The sequence below is a fragment of the Nothoprocta perdicaria genome, unplaced genomic scaffold (assembly GCF_003342845.1).
Source record: "Nothoprocta perdicaria isolate Ctin4 unplaced genomic scaffold, notPer1 scaffold_34, whole genome shotgun sequence".
NCBI lineage: Eukaryota > Metazoa > Chordata > Aves > Tinamiformes > Tinamidae > Nothoprocta > Nothoprocta perdicaria.
Window position 1 is genome coordinate 5080512 of NW_020455577.1, and position 22260 is coordinate 5102771.

Sequence of the window (22260 nt, forward strand, 5' to 3'; positions counted from 1 at the left end):
TCACTGTACTTCTATGTGGACCATGATTAAAACTAGGACCAGTAAAAGTGTTATAAATGAGATTTGCCTGGCTAATAACTAATGTGTAAAATCTTTTTACTAAACTGTGTGGGTTTGTATTCCAGCAAAACGTTGTCATGAAGTAATATTATTTCCCAAGGCTTTAGTGTGAACATATGCATAAATATGCTTACCAACTTCTTTCTTGTTGTGGTTCCTTTTCATTTACTATTAAGATAGAGAAAAAGCAATGACATGTTTTTATCCTTCAAAAAGATTAAGTTATTCTTCCCTGGAATAGAGGTAATGGATTTTTTTGTAGATAATGCTATATTTACATATAGATTTTGTTTCATATTTGGACTTGTAGCATTCATATTTCTGCCTCTTTATTCAACTGGTAATTATCAGTTGAAAGGCATTTGAAATAGGACACCTGCTTGAATTAGTGACTTTGTTGTCATTTTTATGCAAGGAAGCACTGAGATTCAGAACATGGTACATTTATTTCCGAGCATGAAGTGTGCAGATTTTGACAACTGTCTAGCCAGTTCAGCTCTCTCTATTCAGGGCTATTGAAGTGGGAGAAAAAAAATAGCACAGCTTTTTCTGTTAGCCAGAAAAGCAATAGAAGAGCTTAAATTCTATGTATTTCAACAATAAAGCTCACTTACAGCCCAACAATTCATATCGAGATTAGAATACATTAAACAGGAGAAAAATGCAATAGAAAAGTTCTTGCTTTTGGAAAAGCTCTGTTGTAACATACTTTAATTAAGCTTTAATTCTTGATGTCTTAATATGTGTTACTTGAATTTATAACATTAGTTCTTGAATTCTTAATATCTTTAAGCTTTTATTCTTTAAATCAAAACTTGTGTTTTAGATGTACAGTTCTTCTTAACACGTTGCAGTACATGCACATACTCAAAAGGCACTGAACTAAAGCAAAACTCCTGAACTTTCTGCCTCTTACCTTGTTCCTAGTCTCTAAAGTGACAGTTGTAATGCATAACCAGTAATACATTCCACTGAAAAATACCATGAAAATGGCCAAAAGAAAAAGAAATCAAATCTATTAATATTCAAAACACAATGAGACTGAAAAAAAAAATGACATAACTGCTTCCTCAGTTGCTGCTTGTGATTTGGTATTTCCCTTGCTTTATTACTTGCTTGCAATATACTATGTTTTGTAATCTGGTTTGGAATCTGATAAAACAGATCTGTACAAAGAGGGAGTTCAGAACTCTGCTGAGAACAGTGTAACTCCCCAGGGATGTAATTGTCCATCTGCATGTATTATAATGGCACCCTTGATTCTATCAATAGATAGATTCACTGTACCCCTGATTTCTTGGCATTAGAAACACATACTATACATACTATAATACATACCTATGAAAGTATTTGGACAGACAAAAAAAAAAGTGTGACACCATGACTTACATACAATTTATATATTTTTTCTCACATAGTCGTTATGTTTCTATTATCAGGCTTTCAGACATTCTGGTAGTTGGGAATAAAACTGTAACTGGTAAATGAAACTAGAAATAAAATTTCGGGACTCCCTCTAATATACTAACTATACTATACTGAGTATACTAATATACTAACATCATCAGACCACAGCTAGCATGAAGTATACCCCAAAAATACACATAATATGGGGGTCAGGAGCACTGTGCCACCTGGTTCCCTGTGCAGATCCATTCCTTTGGGGTCAAATTTCCTGGCAAGGTAGACAAAGACATATTTGGGAAGCTCAGAATTTTCTCCAATCTCTTTTTTTTTGAGAAATGAGTGTAATAGTAGCAGGTATTTTGAGCAGAGTGGAAAGAGACATTTTCTATTTTATACAGGGCATCTCTTCATTAATTTTATTTCTGCCAGGTATCCATGGATTCACAGGGAATAATAGCCCTGCAAACCGGATAGCTTAGGCACAAGCAACATCAAGTTGACCTACTATTTTTCCAGAAGTCCTCATGCACCTTTTATATTTCATCTTTAATTTCATCATTTCATCATCTCTTCATCTTTAATTACTAACTTCTTATCTTAGATGTGCTTTCCAGTGAAAGCATTTAATGCCAGGCTTCTGTGCATCTGCAAAGACCACAATTAAGCCACAATAGCTCCCTCTTTTCACAGCGGTTCATAGCAGACCATGAGCATCAAGTGGTCCTAAAATATTTTCCAGCCTATTTTTAGGCAACGGAGGGTACATGCAGTAATGATAAACGTAATTATAGTGGAGTCTTCATTTGGAATTTATAATGAGAAGAGGATTCATGCCACTGGGTGATTTTCCTCAAATTCCCTGCCAATACCAATTGTAGCACATATACTCAACCATAAACTTTATTTGGCTAGTGCCTGCATCTGCAATCACACCAAAGGAATGCCTATTTTAAACACTGTGCATGCCAGTTACTGTACTTAGAGGCATTTGTACCAAAAAGATACATTGAAGCGCTCAAGAGCTTTTTTTTCCCCTTTTCAAGTCTTTTTTTCTTGTTTTTAACAGTTTTTTCTGCTATCTTTATCTTCTGTTTATTTTCTTCCCTTCTCGTTACTACTGCAGAGAATGCTGAATGCTGATGAGGGGAAGCTCTTTGGATTGTCGAGCAGTCATTTTTCCTTAGCTCATTTACAGATAGGATGCCCAAATAGGACTCTGAATAAGCCAGCTATCAGCTAATTGCTAATAACCCAATTAGCAGCATTGCCATGATTAGAGCTGTCTTCCTCAGTCTGATAATGTTTTTGAGTCAGGGGGATGCTCATGTGTTGAACATTCTGTTAACCATCAATAAAAAGTGTGCTTGCTCTTACGTTGTGCATGGCCTGTAAATTACATATCTTTTCACAGAAAGTCAAATAAAGACAAGGCCACTAATGAGCGCACCATCTGTGCAAGAGAATCAAAGGATAAAAACATTTTGATTCTGTAGAAGTCTTAAAAAAGAAAAAAGAAAGAAAAAAAAAAGAAGATTCAAGGACATGAGTACGATAGATCACAGCGCAGTAGGGAATTTTAGTAGCAAAAAGGGATTGTTCCTTTGTGAAGGAGCAAAGTGACAAAAAAAGCTAGTAAATATAGGGTAGGAGAGAAATTTAAGAATGCAGAACTATAGTTCTATAGTTCCACTCTTTTTTTTTTTTGGGCAAAGCATTGAAAAAAAAATTGGTATAAGAAGCTGTCACAAAAGTACAAAAGCAGCAAAAACTGAGACACAAGAAAGAATTTAGAAATTCAGCCTATATTTATATATATATATATATATATGTAAAATATACTTACTTCCAGCAACTGTGCTTCTGCAGCACTGACCCCTCTGTTACATGATCAATCACAATTATTTCAAAACATATCATTTTAAAAAATAAAATACGATGTTTTAAAATTTAGACAAGAACTTGAAGGTTTTCTCAAAGAACAAAGAACCTAAGGACATGCCTAAAATGCTTTTTTGAGTTGTGCTTGTGATTTAAAATGTCCTTCTTTGATCTAAGTCTATACAGTCCTTCTCACAGAGAAATAACATGATTCCTGATAGCAGAATCTGTATTTTGTGTTCATGACTTATGACATTTAAGCGTGACAAAAATGCATGCCAAAATACACAGGAAAGGTCAGCTGAGTAAAAGGAGCTAGCAGAAATTCTGGCCACTGTTAGTGTCTAGTGTCTGATGTAGGAAAAAACTTGCATTTTCCCCTTTGTTCTTATGTCTTACTGATGAGTTGAGCTAAAAATTTTTAGCTTATGAGATTTGACAGGATCAGAGACCATGCTGGTGTGGCTGCAGGCAAGGGATTTTTGTTGTTGAATTCACTGAAGTCTTAAGAAGCTTTTATTTTTTTTCCTCTTTTTTTTAAAAAATAGGAATCAAACTCACGCATCCACACAGACTTTCCAAAAACACCTGGGAGGATAATATGAACAACTATTTGAACAGTCTTGCAGAATTAGATCTTACTGAAATATTTTGCAAAAAGGTTTGGAGCTTTCTCCGCTTACAGCAACCATTCAGCACTCTATTCTGCAATGGGTGTCTAGAGAGAAAAGCAACTTTTTATGGAAGTAGTACGAGCTGTGTCAGTGGAGTCACTCGAAGAAAATCTTGCCGTGAATTAGAGCGATAACTTAAAGGCAAAATCACCTTCAAATTCAGCATTCCGAGAGGTAGGCAGACTCCATCGTGCTTGAACATGGAGGAAAAAATGCCTATTTAGAGCCTAACGCTACAATATCTATTATCCATTCCATCGTGTACCGCTTCCAGTATATCAGTTACAAAAGTGGGATAATCTATGATTTTAAAGTGTTATAAGCTGTTTTATAGGTGTCAATCTGAAAAGCTAGGAAAATATATTATTACAGCAAAAGAGTCTTTAACGGTGCTCAATTGATGCACAAGCTTTAAGTGATTTAGAAGGGGAGGACAGCCCTTTTTGCTTCTTAGTTTCCAGTAAGTCCATTCCCAAATCAAGTTTTCATTTACAAATCCAGCCTGAATCTTATTTGTCTTGTTTTAGAAGTGTGGGTCATAAACTTCAAAATGGGTAAGATTTTTACGAGTATCCTGTTTTATTACTGGAAGCAAAAAGATTCAGAATGAGAAAGAAGAAAATTTAAGGTCCTGAAAGTTACCTTTATTACTGTTCATCATAGAGACAATAACCCCAATTTAAAATTGTTTACAATTTAAGAAGTGGAATCAACCGCTTAATATTACTAGCTGTGTCTTGTAATTAACCACAACAGTAGGCATAGAGGATTGTTATACACAGAGAGTTTGGTCTCTTGTAGGGTGTTTCTGGTAATTAGTGTGCAATGTAATGCAGTGTCAAAAAAATAAAATGCCTGATTGACAGTAATGGAAATTAAAAGAGGAGGAAATTAAAAAGACTTTGAACTGAATCAGTATTTTTTAAAATATAAAAGCAGTCTGGACTTTACCTTTTTCCTTTTAATTTTAATGTATTTGCATTTGCAAAGACTGAGGAAGGATTTCCTCTTCACAATTAGACTAATAGTCATGAAATACATTTAATGGATGCCACTGTTATTAGCTATATTTAAAATTTCTTTTTAAAAAGAAAAAAAAACCTCTTGCATCATAGTGGAATGAAGCTAAACCTAGAAAGATTTTTTTGAATCATGTGGTCATCAAAAGAAAAATTATTAGAAAAGGATAAATGTTTTGATGAAGTTGGATGTTAGAATGGGAAGTTCTAACGATGATCATGGCAGCCAGTCTTGTTACTGGCTTTGCTTGGCTTCAGTGAGTGGCTCCTACAATTATTTTAATGTGTTCTGTGTTTAGCCACATTTTTCAGGACATTATTTGTTTTTAATGTTGCTCCTACCATTAGCAGTACAAGCATTGCTAGCACACTGCATAACATTTTGATTTTGGTCTCTAACCTGAGCATCACTAGTCTTGTTGTTGTTAGCATTGTACTCAGTACCACTTTCTCCAACTGTTACTCTCATTTTAGGAATATAGCATGTCTAGGTCCAGTGTTGTGTTCAGAGCAATCTTTCCTTGGAAATATTAATGTCAAGATATTTTTGGAAGCTTTTCTTCATTAACTTTTACAAAGTTACAGTCAACATTGCAAATGTAGCAACATGTCAAGTAAATATTCATCTCTGACATCTTTTTTTTTAAAACTATTTTGTAAGCCTTTCTTATAGGTATGAAATCAAAGGGCCCTTGACTAGGAATAGATTAAATGAACCCGTAGGTATCATCTGCTATTTAAACAGCATCACAGCATGCTACAGAGTGACATCAAATATTCTAAGTAGTCGCCACTAGAAACTGCCTTAATTGCTTTCTTGCCTTAAGTATTTTAAACCACAAATGACATTTGATCTGAAACAATGGAACAAAACTAGCAGAGAAATTCGACTTTGAGGGTTCTCCATGTAGAAGGCTGAATGAGAGTCTTGACCTGTGGCACGAAAAACACCACCAGTTATCAGGACTACATCAGAATTCTCCTATAATTCTTCATTTCCTTCCAGGGCTCACCAGGGGAACGCGGAGCAGCGGGCACTGCTGGCCCAATTGGCTTACCCGGTCGTCCTGGACCCCAGGGCCCCCCAGGCCCTGCAGGGGAGAAGGGTGCCCCGGTGAGTAGTCACAAAGTCAAAAAAAGACTGTCAAAGCACAGAAGTTACTACTTACCCCAGAATATTGCTTCTTCCCACTTCAGTATTTGCCTGTTGAATATATGCCCAGGATTAAAGATATTAACATCTCAGCAATGAGTGAACATAATCAAAATATTTTGTCAAATTTTATACCCAGCCACTCTGCAAGCAAGCTTGTCAACACATTCCTTTATTACTTATTATAATTTTCTGTTACATTCTCTTCCCTTAATGATTTCCTTTCTGGAGAGATTTCTTCCATTTTTCTTTTTGTCTTTTTTTTTTTTTTTATAAGCTTTTGATGTAATGCATCATATAAATCTCATGCTGCTTATTTTCATTTTGGAATCTGCTCATCAGATTTTCTTTGAATGAAAGGCAAGATCAGTTTTGCAGACATTTGTATCATATCATTCTTCTCTTTTTTCTCCTTTTAAAAAATTTTATTTCCACTTCTGGCACTTCAAAATATGTTTTCTTAATATCAAATCATATTTTTAGACTGTAACCTTCAAACAACCAGGAAAAAGGAAAGTGTCATCAGCCAATGAAGAGTGAAAAAAACCAAAACTAGAACATTTACCAGTAGTTGTAGATAGAAGTGATTTTTGTCACCGAATTCCCCACAAAAACAGCAACATTTTGGGATCAGGTTTCACAAACTTTGTGTCTTTATCCCCTGTTGTAACTTACATCCACTTCTTGTTGATGATTTGGTATATTAGCAACTAATTGTCTTGAAGCTGTGTGAGATACAAGTGTAGCAAGGACTTAGGAATTTAACTCACTGCTGCATCTAGTTCCCACTTGAATAGAGACCATGAAAATCCCAGGCAGCTGGAGTGCTCTGATTTTTGGTACAGGTGCAGGTACAGGCTAGAACACATGCAAAACCAACCAGATATCAAGTGATCTTTATTAATTTCCTGTGATAATATTGACAACTTTCTTTTCTTCAAAATCAGGGTGAAAAAGGTCCTCAAGGTCCGGCTGGACGTGACGGAGTACAGGGTCCTGTAGGTCTTCCTGGTCCTGCTGGTCCAAGTGGCTCTCCTGGAGAAGATGGTGACAAGGTAAATCCTTACATTTGGCATTAGCCACATAGAATAACAACAAAAAATACCCATAAGAAAAAAAGCTGTATGTTTGAGGGACAGATGCCGCAGGAAGTCAGAATTTGTGTTCAAGAACTAGTAGGCAGTTATACTGGCAAAGAAACAGGGATAAAAGTGTAAGACAATAAACGTAGGGATGTGATATCAAAATTGATTTTGCCTATTTTAGAAGCTTGGCTTGCTGAATGAGAAAGATGAGACCTTTATTGAGGGTGGTTGAATAAAACATTCACAGCAACATCCTGTTGACTTTTGACAGAATTTAGAACACAGCAGTTCTCAGGATCATGGTGCATGTTCATTTGATTCATTTGTTCTTTTAGTTAGCATAGCATAAAGGTAAGGACTTTGAGGCTTATGTTTATAATCAATGACTGCTGTTATGTGAACAATAAGAGTATGTTCTGTGATTTAACATAATTTTCTTTAATTACTGTATAAAGAAAACATTTGTTCTAACATGGTTTATTGGCATTTTTTATCATTTTGAAGTTTGAAACACTGTACATAACAGTGAGAAGCAGTTGTTCGGTCATGTATGCTGGGATTAGTCTGTAAACCAGAGCAATTTCATTATTAGTTCATATTGAAGGTGACATGAGGAAAACAATTCCTTTATTTAAAGCTCAATTGTGCTGTATTTAAAAGTCAGGTCTTGTTGCCCTTTGCAGTATAGCAGTTAATATCTGGATTAATGTGTCATACTATTGATCAATGCAGAATTGTCTCCTTCAGGCCATCATACTTGAACCTGCAGCATAAAGGATACAGAACAATCATGTAAAAGGAAATAGTTAAATATACAATGATATTGACTTTGGCTACGTGTGAAGGAGACCACTCTAAATGAGAAGTTTAACTTGTAACTTCCAATTACAGGGTGAAATTGGTGAACCAGGCCAGAAAGGCAGTAAAGGCGACAAGGGAGAAAACGTGAGTGGCAATGTCCTTTGTCTACATACTTTCTAAATAAAAAGTGTTTGTGCATGAAGTATACAAGTCACCTTGCGTACATCAATCAGCAGAAACAGACACTTGTGAAAAAAATGTTCTGCTGCTTTCTTTATAAGAATTTCTTTCAAAATAATGTTAAACTGCATTCCTAAATACTCTTCCTGTATAATTTTAATTCATCTATTCTACATTGGAACTGGAAAAGATTAAAAATAGATGTATATTCTCTTAACTTGTCTAAGGCAACTTGCCTGGGAGAATTGTGTGATGCCCAGTTTTAGCTTATCTTCCATAATGTTAAGCTGTACGACAGGAGATTTCTGTACTGCTTCTTCATGGTTTTTTTTTTTTTTTTTTTTGGTTAATAAATTTACCTCATGATTAAAAAATAAAATTTACCAGATCATGAGACAGCAAATCTATCTGATCTCAGCATTTCAGAACAGTGAAGACCTCAGATGAAATGGCTTATACAAGTTTTCAACTGTTATCACTATGCCCATCAGTGAACTAGTGATTAATCAGATTAATCAGATTAATGAGATTAATCAGATTTTATCACTCATGTACCACCTATCTGAGATTAGAAGATGCCTAGATGTTATGCTGGGCCCTATTAAGTGAATTAGAATCCACTGAACCCGTAGAACAACCATAGAACACATAGAACCCACAAAGAAACATATTCTGTCCTCATTGAAGACAAAATAATCTAGCAAGCTCTTTGAATTCAAGCATACTTATGTACTAATTAGATTTCCCAGCTTAAAAGGTACAGAAAATACATTTTTCATTTGAAATCCCAGACTAAAATGCAACTCTCACAAATATATGGCTGTACTTTATAGTATATACTGTATAGTTCTACCCGTCATATGCCTACTCCCTATACAAATGTAGATTCTGTTTTAACCCCTTCATAAAGAAGTACCCTGCATTCCCCTAGTCTTAGTGTTCGATGTGTCAGTATATCATGTCTGCAGTTCAGACTGCTAAACTATGTAATTTACACAGTTAGAATTCTCTAAAGGGCCTGGAAAATTTAAGAGGCTCCCACTTGAATGGATTTATTTTTCTCCATTGTGTAGAGAAGAGGTTTAGTGTCAAGGAGACTTCCAGTGCTCAACAATAACTTGGTTGAGATGTTACATTTTCTAATGATTTATGCAAGTCAAAATAACAAACTTTGTAGTATCACAAAAACATTTTACAATTTCATGAAAACTGATTCAGATAACAAGCAATCCATCTAAGGATAAATTGTAAGATTATGCTTTATAGCTTGGCTTTTTTTCTGCACAAATCTCATTAAAAAGTCTGATATTTTTAATTTTTCTTGATTCATGTTTGCATGAGAATCTATTTTAAATATCCTGGAACCTTACAAATGTAAGTGTTTTCAATGAATGTTAGTTTAAAATTTATTATAGACATGCAAATTTGGGTCTTTGAGAACTAAACAAATAATGCTTGGCAGTACTGAATGTGGAAGACATGCAAATAATACTACATTTTCTCTGGGGAAGGGCAGAAATGCTTAATAGACCTCAATCACGCAAATATTGTTCTCTCTGTATTTGATGTTCGTCTCATTCCAGATGCCAAAATCACTGACTCTTCTGTTTGTTGCAGGGTCCTCCGGGTCCACCAGGTCTCCAGGGTCCTGTGGGTGCCCCGGGTATAGCTGTAAGTAGCCCGATCCTTATTCAGAGCAAACCTCATCCTTAACAAAACCCCTCTGATATTTAGAAGTCCTTGGAACTGCATGGTAATATGTGCTGCTTACTAGGGAGTAGCCTTCAAAACACTGTTAACAGATGTATCATTGTGCCCTTATATTTAGTTGTTTATTGTAAACAAGCCTGCATTGCTGCTGTTACTTTGAAGGGCAGTAAATTGAAGGAATCATTGAAATTGGAATAGTGCATGTAGTGAATGGGACCAGTCCTTTCAGCCAACTTGTTTGATTGTTTGTTTGAGCAGCAGGAGGAAAATCAACTTGATACCAGAAGCGTTTAAGCAAGAGTACCTATTTTTAAATCCATCTGAGAACAAGTTCATTTTTTTTTATTTTAGAAAACTTTGAGTTTTTCTGTCATGAACACTAATAGAACTGTGTGCTTCCTGTATTTTACTCATAGTTAGATATTCAAGAGTTAGAATGTGTAAACAGATGAGAAAGTTAAGAGCTATTTCAGGAAAAAAATCTTGCAAGACATGCGGTATTATTTAACCTTAAATCAGGGCATATGCCTATGTTCTGTTTGTATAACAGTTTCCATTGAATGGAGCTGCATGAATGGAGTGATGCATTAGAAAAGACATGAGGGCTAATTCCTAATCACCTTGTAGTTGTTTTCCAGTGATTTCAGTAGAACTTTTTCTGATTTTATGAGGCCTCTGATATTTCTGCTTTTCACTCTTCCCAAATAGGGTGGTGATGGGGAGCCAGGCCCAAGAGGTCAGCAAGGCATGTTTGGGCAGAAAGGAGATGAAGGTCCTCGAGGTTTTCCTGGCCCACCAGGCCCTATTGGTTTACAGGTAAGCTTCTTTATTATTTTGCAATCTACATATAAGAACTCCTAATTCTATGTCAGAAACTGAAAAACAGAGTGTTGCCTGCAATTGCATATGCTTGCAAAAAAATCAGTATATTTGCTGTAACATTAAAAACTCCTTGAAAAATATTTTTCTTTTAATGCAAAGTGTTTTGTGTTTTATTTTGGTGTTTCCCCTTAAGTTTTACACATGGATGTGATTTATGTTATTGCACACCGATGTTTATCTCATCACTCCAAATACTGTACTAATAGCGTTCTCTTTTATCTTACGTATGTTTTAGGGTCTACCTGGCCCACCAGGTGAAAAGGGTGAAAATGGCGATGTGGGCCCAATGGTAAGGTTTCCTCCCCACCAACCCCTCCTAGGCCCATCAATATCATCCATGTATTATTATCTTTTCTCTGTAGCTCACAGTTTGATAAGGCTCTCCTAAATCAAGCACCTGAATTTGGTGCCTGATTATGAAGCTTTGTGTGTGTTATCAGCTCGGGGGGGGAATTACTTTGTATCCATCTCCTCATCTCTAAAATTAAGATTTATGTAACCTAAGGGGATACTCCGCAGAGTAGCTAGTAAAGCAGGTGATAACGTCTATGTGAGACAGGACAACAGTGAGCGTGTTCATCAAAGAAGAAGGAAATTAATTCAATGGGTGATCTTGAGACTTCAACTGAAGATACATTTTTGTCTGTCCCAAAATGACTTCCGGGACCTCAGAGAAATGCAAGCTATCTACAATATCTCCATCTCCAGCAACCTATTCCAAGCCTGACTGCCCATCTGTAGACAAAAAGTGCAGCTCTGTTGCCTGACTGTGACAGTAACGTGACTTACCACAGCTGGTATGATAATGCCAGGGTCTTTGGATAGTGGAAGGGATATGTAGGTAACATATCAGGGTGAATATAAGCAGGAAACCTGTCCTCGGGAGTCCTAAGCATCAGATTATCCCCACTCACTTTAGGTACTGTATAACAGCCTGGATCCCCAATCACCCTGTGATCTCATGTTTTGGGCAACAGTCTGGCCCTACAACTTGTGTAGCACTATGAGGATTAAATGTCCTTCATATGCTGAGTATCTTATTTTTTCATTGTCCAAAAAAACCCATTAGACTTGTTTTTATGGTTGTTAATATACTATATTTTCTCTCTGATACAGGGTCCACCTGGCCCTCCAGGTCCAAGAGGTCCTCAGGGCCCTAATGGAGCTGATGTAAGAATTAATCTATGCTTCAGTTATCACATTTGTTTTAAAATTCAGTAATATGTGTTAAATTTGGGAGAACTAACATCTTTCATCATTGCAGGGTCCTCAAGGCCCACCAGGCTCGATTGGTTCTGTTGGAGGTGTTGGTGAAAAGGTGAGAATGGCTGATAATAGCTCCTAAATAGAGAAACATTTGAAATGGGACTGTGAATATAAACTTTTTGATTCTTCTTCTGGTCTATAGACATTAGAGTTCTCAAATATCCTTTACTGACTTTAAAATTGCTAACAGTCATTTAGATATACTGCTATTAGCTGATTTACAATGGTTGGCCTTTATATTTCAAAAAATATTTGACAATTGGAGTAGAGAGTCTTGGAGCAAAAGAGTTTTTCAGGTGAAATAGGTAAAGTTATGATGATTTCCTTAACTACATAGCTTGATGTAATGAAGAAAATGTTACTGGCTTCAACAGGTTTCTTTTTACTTTATATGGGCATGTCTTAGAATACCATTTTACCTTCTATCTAGAACATTATAAAATATGAGCTATTATCTAGTGTACCCATGGCAAAAATATTTTTTAAGGGAAGTAGATCTGAAGCATCCATTCCCCACAGAAAGAGTTCCATTAAATTGAGGATGGATGGTAGCTGATTTGGATTACCAGCATAGACTATTTAGAAATGCTGAGTAAAAAGAAAATTCAAAAGCTAGCCTCTGGAAATTGCTATTTATGTATTGTTTTTTAAAAATCAGATAAGGTGTACATATAAATAGGTGTATCCTAAGGCATTTTGCTGTAGAGTTATGGATTGAGTATGATTGGGTATTTTTAGATTTTTTTCTTTGAATTTGTGTCAGGCAATTTCCACTAGAGAATTAAATGCACCGGTACCGTTTGCCATGATCCTCCACTAAATCTGAAGAAGTATATGACTTTGCTTAACAAAGCTGTAGATATTTTTTTCTTTCCAAAAGTTAAGGAAGATACCATTATTTTCTCTGGATCATTTCTAAGAATAATACTGAAAAAATGAGAAAAATCTACAGTTCAGCTTACAGTATCTTGCAAGCTTCTCATTGCTCTGTGATAATAAAAGATCTTTCATATTATACTCTTCAATATTGTTAACATCTACCATAAAATTTACGTTATGCATCTATCTGTTTTTCTCGATCAAATGACTTTTCCTCAAATGGCCCTTCTTGTATATTAGGGTCATGTCAAAAGAAATCACCATCTCCTTATCCTTATTAAAAAAAAACCTATTATTTTAATAGAATTTTCAAATGCTTCACTATTTTTTTCTACATGACTATCAAATAAATCACTTACCCGTGCTCTGGGATGTAGTGAAGAGAGTAATGAGATAACATAAAAATAGTGATGATGGAAAAATGTCTTCATCTCTTCTTTGTCCTCTTAGAACAGAAGGTACTGATCCCAGGCAAATGAAAATCCTGACATTGTACAGTAGATTTTTCATGCTGGTGCTGTCATATCTGAAGCTGACAGAGCTTCACTGCATCTTCTGTTATGCACACTGAACATCAACCCATCTCTGGGTAACAGTGGCTTTCTTTTATCTTCAATCTGACTTACTAGTAAATGCTAAAAATATACAGCATTATGTCGTTGTCCTTGATTGCATTATTTTTTAACAAGGATATTCCTCTTAAGCCCTCTAGCATGTGACATTGTTCCCCCAGGCTATCTGTGGAAAACAAAAATTCCTTTGACCACTAGGAACAGGAAAAAAGAAAAAAAACGGGAGCAGAAAAAAAGATATTTATATTGAGAACACTACATCTGGGACTGCACCTTTGCAGCTTTAAAAAATGCTTAGATAAACCTGTGCCCCATAGAGTAGGAGTTTTGCAATTGGTTTTAGTCAGCTCCTTCAGTTTTTGTTGTTTCATGATCAAATTCAATTTTGTTTTGTAAAAACACTTGCTTCTGTTGCACTACCTGCTCTGTGTGATTTAGAGCCCCCAGTTGTGACAGTCAGCCACCAAATTTAATGCAAGAACATGAAATTCAGACTGTACATCACTGGTTCTTCTTGCTTATTTCCCATATTCTCTGCATTCATATGAAGATGCTTCCAAGCATATTATTCTACTGTTTTTTGTTTCTTCTAATTACTTTACTCCTCCTTCTCAATTTTTAATACATGCTAAGTTTTTTCCTAGGTAGGAGAACTTCCTCCTTAATTTCAGTTCCATTTAATGAGTTTGCAAGCTTAGAAATAAAAAAGAGTTGTTTTGTCAGGAGGAGTTTGGTTTTGTGAGTCACTCACTTTCACATGCTCTTCCCAAAATGGGAGGACAGTTAATGCTTTTAAACAAAACATGCCTTTCCCCTTTTCTTCCCGCATGTTTTTTCCTTTGTTGAATTTGTCAGCATGCTTTGGCTTCTGGATCACCTGCAGGGAAGACGCATCATGTTATAGATAATAGAATGAATTTTAGAGTACAGAATAATACTTTGGCATCTTCCCTGTCACTTTTGAGGAATAAAATACATTGTTCATTTTCATATTTGCATGCTTGAACTACAAGGAGATATTTTGCCATTAATGCCAGGGTTTCAAGGCCCTCTTATCTTCTGGCAAACTATAAAGAATTTTTGTCACATTTTAGTGCCATGTATTTTTAACTAGCTTGTTTCTTCCACTGTACACAAAAAGGCCTAAATGATGAAAGACCTCGGCAGTACAAATGTGTATGTAACCCTGAATTCATAATACCAGGAGCCTCTGTGGAATGGGAAGCTTTACATGGGATTACACTGCCGGAGGTGCTTGTCAGGCAGAATTTAGCATAGTCTGCACCGTGTCACTCATTGAATTAATCTTGCAATAGAATATGCTTAGAGAGATCCCTGGCATCTTTGGGGAACTCTGTTGAAAGGTTATATTTAATTTAGGTCTATATCCTGGATCCTGTTAGACAGAATGTATTTATCAATATTCCACAAACATGAATCTCCTCATTTTGTTTGCTAATTCCAGACCTCATTCCTCTGTAGCTACAGAAAATCTAACCTGACTGATAGTTGACATGAACCAACCAAACAAACTAATTATACTCCTGATTCAATAAACCCTGTAAAGAGGGTAAGAAAAAATATTATGAATTTTCATAGCAATCACTTAAAAGCTGCTTAGTGACCCAAACTATCCAAAAGACGTTTCTAATAATGAATGCTGCATCACAGAAGCAAAAGACTATTTGAAGTCATTTAAAGTACTAAAAGCACTTCTTACGAAGTACCACATCTTAACATCACTGCAAGTTTAAATAAGTCTAATAAAACCAACTACCCTCTAAAGACAAGTTCACCTTTGGAAGTGCCATTTCTAAAGGACATTACTCTCAAAATTCTTACAATCTGCAAATTATCTGATTTTGGAATTCAGTTGGGCAGTCATATCTTCTTCCATTCATCTAAAGTAATATTTATATTGAGCCAAATGGTGGTACTAATGAGGTCATTACACTGCCACTAGCTTCTGTGAATAAAAGCACATCTATACTATAAGAGTCAGAAAGATTACTGGCAAGGTTTAGTTGGTTTCAAAAAGGTGTATGTATTTACTTCTAGTTTGCTACATGAAAAAGCTCCCCCCATTAATAGCTAAACTGAGAAATCCTATGAGAATTTGCGATTCTCAACTCAGCACTCCATGGCAATCACAAAGCAAGTTCTCATATCCCTTCGAAGATTTGTGTTTCTGTGTGTAATAGCTAAACATTTTAGTACCACAATAATTTTCTGTGAAGGTTTATTTATAAGACTACTGAGCTAGAAAATAATCAGCCATAGCTAAACTTTAAAATGAACAGTTACAAAGACAGTTTTTGACATGTAGAGTGCTGTGACTTGGCACCAAAACAAACAACCAAAACAAAACAAAACCCTAAATTAACTTATATGTTCACTTATATGTTGTATAATCTTTGTCTTGCACAGATTCTCTCCATATGGTGTTCTCCTCAAAGCCATCTGGTTTACTAAACAATTTCCCTCACCAGTAATACACGGAGTATGCCTCTGTGGCCTGTGATGAAAATTGTATTAGCCCTTGTGCTATTATGTTATTCTTAATCTTATTTTTTTATTTAATTACTATAACAGAAGTTATAGAAATAATGTTTTCATTCCATTGAAATTCATTTCCAATTAGAATTCCATTATTTGCAGAGATATGCTTCCACCAAAAATATCTCTTCTAGGGAGAAGAACATACACAGGGAATATATTTCTCGGCTTTTTGTGACTAGAAACAAAGATGACAAACATGAAATTTGCAGTACATGACATTACAAAGGGAAAGATTTTCCCACATCCAAAGGAAATGTGTCTATCTTTCTAACTAAATCTTGCTCTGACAATTTCTCTCTAAATGTTCAGGTTCCATTCCAGCAAAAAATATATGCAAGTTACTCATCCCCATTTAAGTCCCCAATGAAGGGCAGTTTTTGTTAGTTTTTAACGTGAATAAGCATAAACAATCCGACAGAATTAAACCTATAAAAATATTCTATTCAATAACTCATCAATTTATTGGTGTATATATACAGGGTGAACCTGGAGAAGCTGGAAATCCTGGACCTCCGGGAGAATCTGGCACATCTGTAAGTACTTTGTTTTCAACTTATTGTTATTATGGCCAGCTAAGGTATCTGGAGGTGCTTTCTTTGGAGAACATGTAATCAGATTACTTGTACACTTGTGTAATTTCCACTGAAGAATTTCCACTTTTGAAATGTAATTTGATTTTTTATATACATAATTATAGCTACATCTTTTACTGTAATAATGAGAGGTCAAAGCAGAAGATTTCATAACAGTATATTCACTTATTCCAATAGTATTATTTTTGTCATCTCTGTTGTTCTCTCTTAAGGCAATCTGTTAACACCATATAGGTTCAGACTCATATCTCGGTGCAGAGATTTGCACTCAGATCTGAGGGTCACACGTATTCCAACCTGGGACTGAGGACCTGATTTCCCATGCATAAACCATCATTTCCCACTGTAATTTCCCACCATAAACCATTGAGAAGGAAAAATATTGCCCAGATTTGAGAAACAGTTTTATCTGTGTAGTTAGTTTTTCAGCCATACAATTTCCAGGTAACAATTTTTTGTGCTTTTGTTTCATGCAGGGTCCAAAAGGTGAAAGAGGAGAAAAAGGTGAGGCTGGTCCACCTGGAGCTGCTGGACCACCAGGTGCTAAAGGACCTCCAGGCGATGATGGGCCCAAGGGCAACCCAGTAAGTGAGCTTACTAATTTTAACACAAAGCGTTATAAAGCACTACTGAATTAGTCAAAGATTTGCTGCATATAAAACTGTGAATTAATTTCTACATGCGAGCTAAATTCATTGTATTCTTGGTAAATTATTTTGTGATGATTGCTACCTTCTCAGTGGATGACACTTTCCTTGATTTCATCCCAATCTACCTAGGGCCCAGTTGGTTTTCCTGGAGATCCAGGTCCCCCTGGTGAACCTGGTCCTGCTGTAAGTATAATTCAAAAGCAATTTTAACTTCTAATCTAGGTTTGCACTGAATTCTAGTTTCCTCTGCCTCTCCCCTGCTTAGGGATGTGACCTTGCTTGTAAGAGCTATTGCTTTGTCTGTTCATATATTCCTTAAATCGTAAAGCAGGTTTAGATTTTTTTAAAATTTTTTGAAAATAACATTCTTAGGAGAGGCTTTCCAGAAAAACTGTGCCTACGTGCTCTAGGTGACCCTGTGTGTGCAGAGGGGTTAGACTCGATGACCTCTGAGGTCCCTTCCAACCTTGGGCATTCTATGATTCTATGAAACCTAATTACTTAATTTAGTTGAATTAATCATTTGCTCATTCCCCTCTGACTTCTGCAGGGTCAAGATGGTGTTGGTGGAGAGAAGGGTGAAGACGGTGATCCTGGTCAACCTGTAAGTTGTTTCTGTCATTCTTTGTCAGCTTCATGCTTGTTCCTATGCTAGATCAGTGGTTTCCATAAATTCATATTCTTAAAATACTTTCTATAAAGATTGTTTTTTATATTTATTGAAAAAGATCTATTTATCTCCTCACAGAGAAGTGCCCAAACTCTAGTCATGATCAGAAGCAAGGGTTTAGTTTCTTTCAAAGATAGACACAAATGATGTGTTAAGGATTATGGCTGAATCGCTGAGAAAGCTCTAAAAATAGAGCAGCTTTAAGCATAACAGGGAATGCTGCATCTATATAATCTTCATCAGCTCACCTGATGAAATGATGAAATGAAGCAAAATCTTGATATTTTCATAGTATTTCATATCACATTAAGGTTTTTCTGAGTAATAACCATATTAAGCATCAAAGTTCTTCTATTTCTGAAGATTGCCACATTAAAACATCATAAGTTTAATTTCTGAGCCCAAAAATGCGAGGATTTCCTATTTAGAAAACTCCACTTCCACCACTGAATCTTCTGATTATCAGGCAGCTATTCTATACAGTACAGACTGGGGAGAAAAACAGAAAACAAACTGGTACATTTGAAGACACATATGGTTGGATCTATGGTATAAGCTGGGTTTTATACAAACACCTTAGGAAATTACTTATAAGTAGGTACTGATAGGCTGATCTTCATGAAAACCTACCATTCTATCAAACTGTTCAGCAATCGCACAATATTGCACAAAGAATTATCACAGCTATCGTGAGGCTATCAATGCATACAGGGTTTTCAGAAGAAATGCCACTTAGGTGGCAGCTGTCTCCTAGGCGCCAATGAAAATCTGTAGTACCAGTAACAACCCAAGGACCTCACATTTTAGAATTTGCAAAGACCACATGCAGGAGAACAAAATTCAGAAAGTTAGAAACCCTTTCTAGTAGGGCTAGGCAGTAGGCTAAGATCCTGTGTTACATTAGTGCATCCACCTTTGTCTGGTATGTTTTTGTTGCTAGTGGGAGAAGGAAAAAAGAACGGCTGCATTTGTATAGTATGGTACTTACTCCTTGTCCAATGAAAGGGGAAAGTGTGTTGCACAAGTTCCTTGCATTTAAGAAAGATGATAACTTTATTCTTTTTTTGCCATTGAATTCATCATTTTCAATTGCAGGGCCCACCAGGTCCCTCAGGTGAAGCTGGCCCACCTGGTCCACCTGGAAAGAGAGTAAGTCATTTCTCTTTGTCCCTTGTACATATTTTCCTTTTGAGACATTATGTTTTAGAAAAATTCAGCTGTTTGTTTTCCATGTTGTGACACTCGTATATGATGTTTGCAGTCTCTATTCAGTAATGAGAAATGAAATGAAAACTACAAACAGCAGAGAAAACCCATTAACTTGGGTGCAGTTTAATCTGCCTTGATTTTAGCTTTTAGGATCTGGCACTTTGAGGAAGAAGGAGGTATGTCAAGATATACAGCATCTCCAGGAACACAAAGCAGGAGGAAAATAACTCAGAATGTATAGGTTGTGACATTCAAGTAAATTTGGGGCAGACTGGAAGCACTAAGTGTAGCACAAGCTAGAACTGCACTTTCCTGATGAGCAATCAGGAAGACTCCTATTTTCCAACATCAAGAAGAATAAAAAGACGTTTTTATATCTTTGGGAAGACATATGCACTATGGGAAGGATGTGTTCATGGTCCTTTTGTGCCTTTTCTTTTTAGCCAAGCAAATTCAATGTCTGCTAAGGGCAAGAAACTAGCATTTTTGCTAGTTTGCTTACAATAGAAGGTTTTTGTTTCTCTCTCTGTACTGGAAGAAAGAATGACAACTGTTCAGCTGAATCAGTTCTATAAACCAATTTCAGGTCACGCTTCTTGCTGTTATGTCAAAAAGAGGTAACATCCTTCATGATAGTACTGAAAGCTGTGTCCTTTGTGCAGGGGCATTTCCATTGTATTTTACCTAGCCATCTAGAAAATTATTTATTCATATTGGCTATACTGGAAATCCACATTCAAATACCCAGTTGGGTAAAATCTGCCAGGAGACAAAAGCACAGCCATCTATTTCGAATGAGATATTATGCTCCTGCTATTTTCAGACATGCTGGGCAGAGCTGCAAGTAAAGGAGAGTATTGCAGAGATCAAAAATGCCTAAAAGCTGATGTTATAAGGTAATACAAGACATCATCTATTGCTGGTAGGGGGCAAGAAGAATGTGTCTGCTTTGGTGTCTTTAACCTCTGAAATAAAATAATTTCAGCCTGGTTTCTGTGAAAGCCCACACCATATGCTCCACAAACAAAATTAACAGGCAGACATTTATGTATCTGATGAAGCCATTCCATTCCTCATAAAGTCTTTGAAGCTTCACAGGCTTTACAAATTCAGCTCATCAAAATCAGTAAATACTGTTATACTTGTAGAACTGTATGATGCATCAAGCTTTAGGTCTGCTTCAGAGAGCAATTAGATGCAGTTTTTACACTTAAAAAAAAGACAGTGTCATTAAATGTGAGCTGTGAGCTATTTAACAAAACGTGTTAAATTGGTCTGTTTAATAGGCTTGAGTGAACTGACATGCTTAATTAGTTTTATCTATTTGCTGCACTAAATTGCAACACATTTATAATACTGCAAATGATTACAGTAGTTTTTGAATCTTATCACTAGAACTGGAATACAGCTTGATTGAATATCAGCAATTAATATGTTTGTTCTGCATCAAATTACAACATCCTGCTCTATTGCATGGAAAAGCAGTAGCTTTTTCCTAGCAGAATGGACATTTTGCACCTAGTTATACTTAGATGAAAAAAAACCCACTATCCTCCTTTGATCTCCCTTTATTTCAAACACATTCTCATGCAGTTAAACTGCAGCTCTGTATTACGGCTTCCCTATCCCTGCAATTACTTTTACCAGGGCTGTCAGTCCCTCCATATCAACATCTGCCTTGGTCCCGCAGAATCAGTTACTGTCAGTCATACTGGGGCAATTTAATGGTATTAAACTGTTTAGTGCAAAAGAACTGGCATTTTCTGCTTGAAAACGTAATCTGATGAAAGCTTTGCTTATCTATAAACCTATGTTAAATTGGAATTGACCTGAACTCTGTTTTGCTGCCTGGTTGTATGAAATTGTTTGATACCAGTTTCTAAGTTAGAAGTATGTTTCTGGCATTGCTGGGTGCCACAAGTTCCCCTGGGGCTTCCTGGGGAGCAGTTCCTAAGGAAGGACTTGGACATGAATGCGGTTTTCCTAGTGTATTTGAGATACTTCAGCTACAGATACATACAGTAAAATTCAAGTGTCAAGGGAAGGCCAAGAATAAATTGCCTGGGTAATATGAATAGCAGGATTGCTATCACTTGATGGGACAAGCAAGTATTAGAACTGTTTTACTCTGCTTTTGAAGCATTAAAAGCTTTTGACTCTATGTGCCAGAGCTTTGAACTACATTTGGGACTTACAAAGGGTCTTATGGACAGGGAGTAAGGAGAATTTCTTTAAAAATAACTAAAAAAAACTTGGTAAGTACACGGGAAAATGAAGATCCCCCTCTAGATTCCTGCTTTGCAGAGGTGAAAGTCCCTAGCTTTCAAATGACCAGTAAGCTCAAGTCTATATTAAAATAGAAAATGAAGCCCAAATTTGCCAGAAGAAAAGCTGAAGTCTGTGGCTGGCACAAAAATAGATCATTACAGCATCCAAAAATATGTGCTGTAATTAATAAATTATTTTCAGACCTAGCAATAGCTCTTTTGAAAAATATTTCCACAGATGCTCTTCAGAAACTGCACTAGATACTTTTCATTTATAAGGCAGAAATCAGCCCATTTTCTGAATTAAGTCCTACATTCAGCTGAATGACTGGGTTAAATCCATATACTTATGTGCCAAAGATATAATCTAGGAAGGAAATATACTGTATTACTATATAACCATTGATAAAGTTTGCAAACGTGGTTACATATGTTTTGAGGAAAAAAAGATTTTGATCATAATTAATATTTTACAGTTTCTGACTTTTGAAATGATCTTTGCATGTAACAAATCAGATAAATGAATGCTCAGAAGGCTTTGTAAATCAAAATGTTTATGGTGTAAGTAATGATAGTAATTGTGCATAAGAATCTAGCATGGATTTGTGCACATGCTGTTTAGAAAATTAGAGCAGTCGAATCTAGCATGCGAAATATTTAGCTGAACTGATTTTATCATTAACAAATGGAGGGCCAGATTCTTTAGCTCACCACAAGCGTGGATCAGTGCCCTGAAGTAAGAACTG

At 36.1% G+C, this 22260-nt stretch overlaps 1 protein-coding gene across 3 annotated transcripts in view; it reads left to right on the forward strand.

Moving 5' to 3' along the window:
- COL11A1 (collagen type XI alpha 1 chain) overlaps positions 1–22260 on the forward strand; it is a 130491-nt gene that overhangs the window by 90945 nt on the left and 17286 nt on the right. For all 3 annotated transcript variants that reach the window (XM_026043864.1, XM_026043866.1, XM_026043865.1), the window contains 13 exons: positions 6045–6152; positions 7139–7246; positions 8168–8221; positions 9875–9928; positions 10676–10783; positions 11085–11138; positions 11966–12019; positions 12114–12167; positions 16605–16658; positions 17195–17302; positions 17498–17551; positions 17919–17972; positions 19134–19187. In XM_026043864.1, the coding sequence (XP_025899649.1) occupies positions 6045–6152; positions 7139–7246; positions 8168–8221; positions 9875–9928; positions 10676–10783; positions 11085–11138; positions 11966–12019; positions 12114–12167; positions 16605–16658; positions 17195–17302; positions 17498–17551; positions 17919–17972; positions 19134–19187 (918 nt within the window). The remainder of the gene's footprint in view (positions 1–6044; positions 6153–7138; positions 7247–8167; positions 8222–9874; positions 9929–10675; positions 10784–11084; positions 11139–11965; positions 12020–12113; positions 12168–16604; positions 16659–17194; positions 17303–17497; positions 17552–17918; positions 17973–19133; positions 19188–22260) is intronic.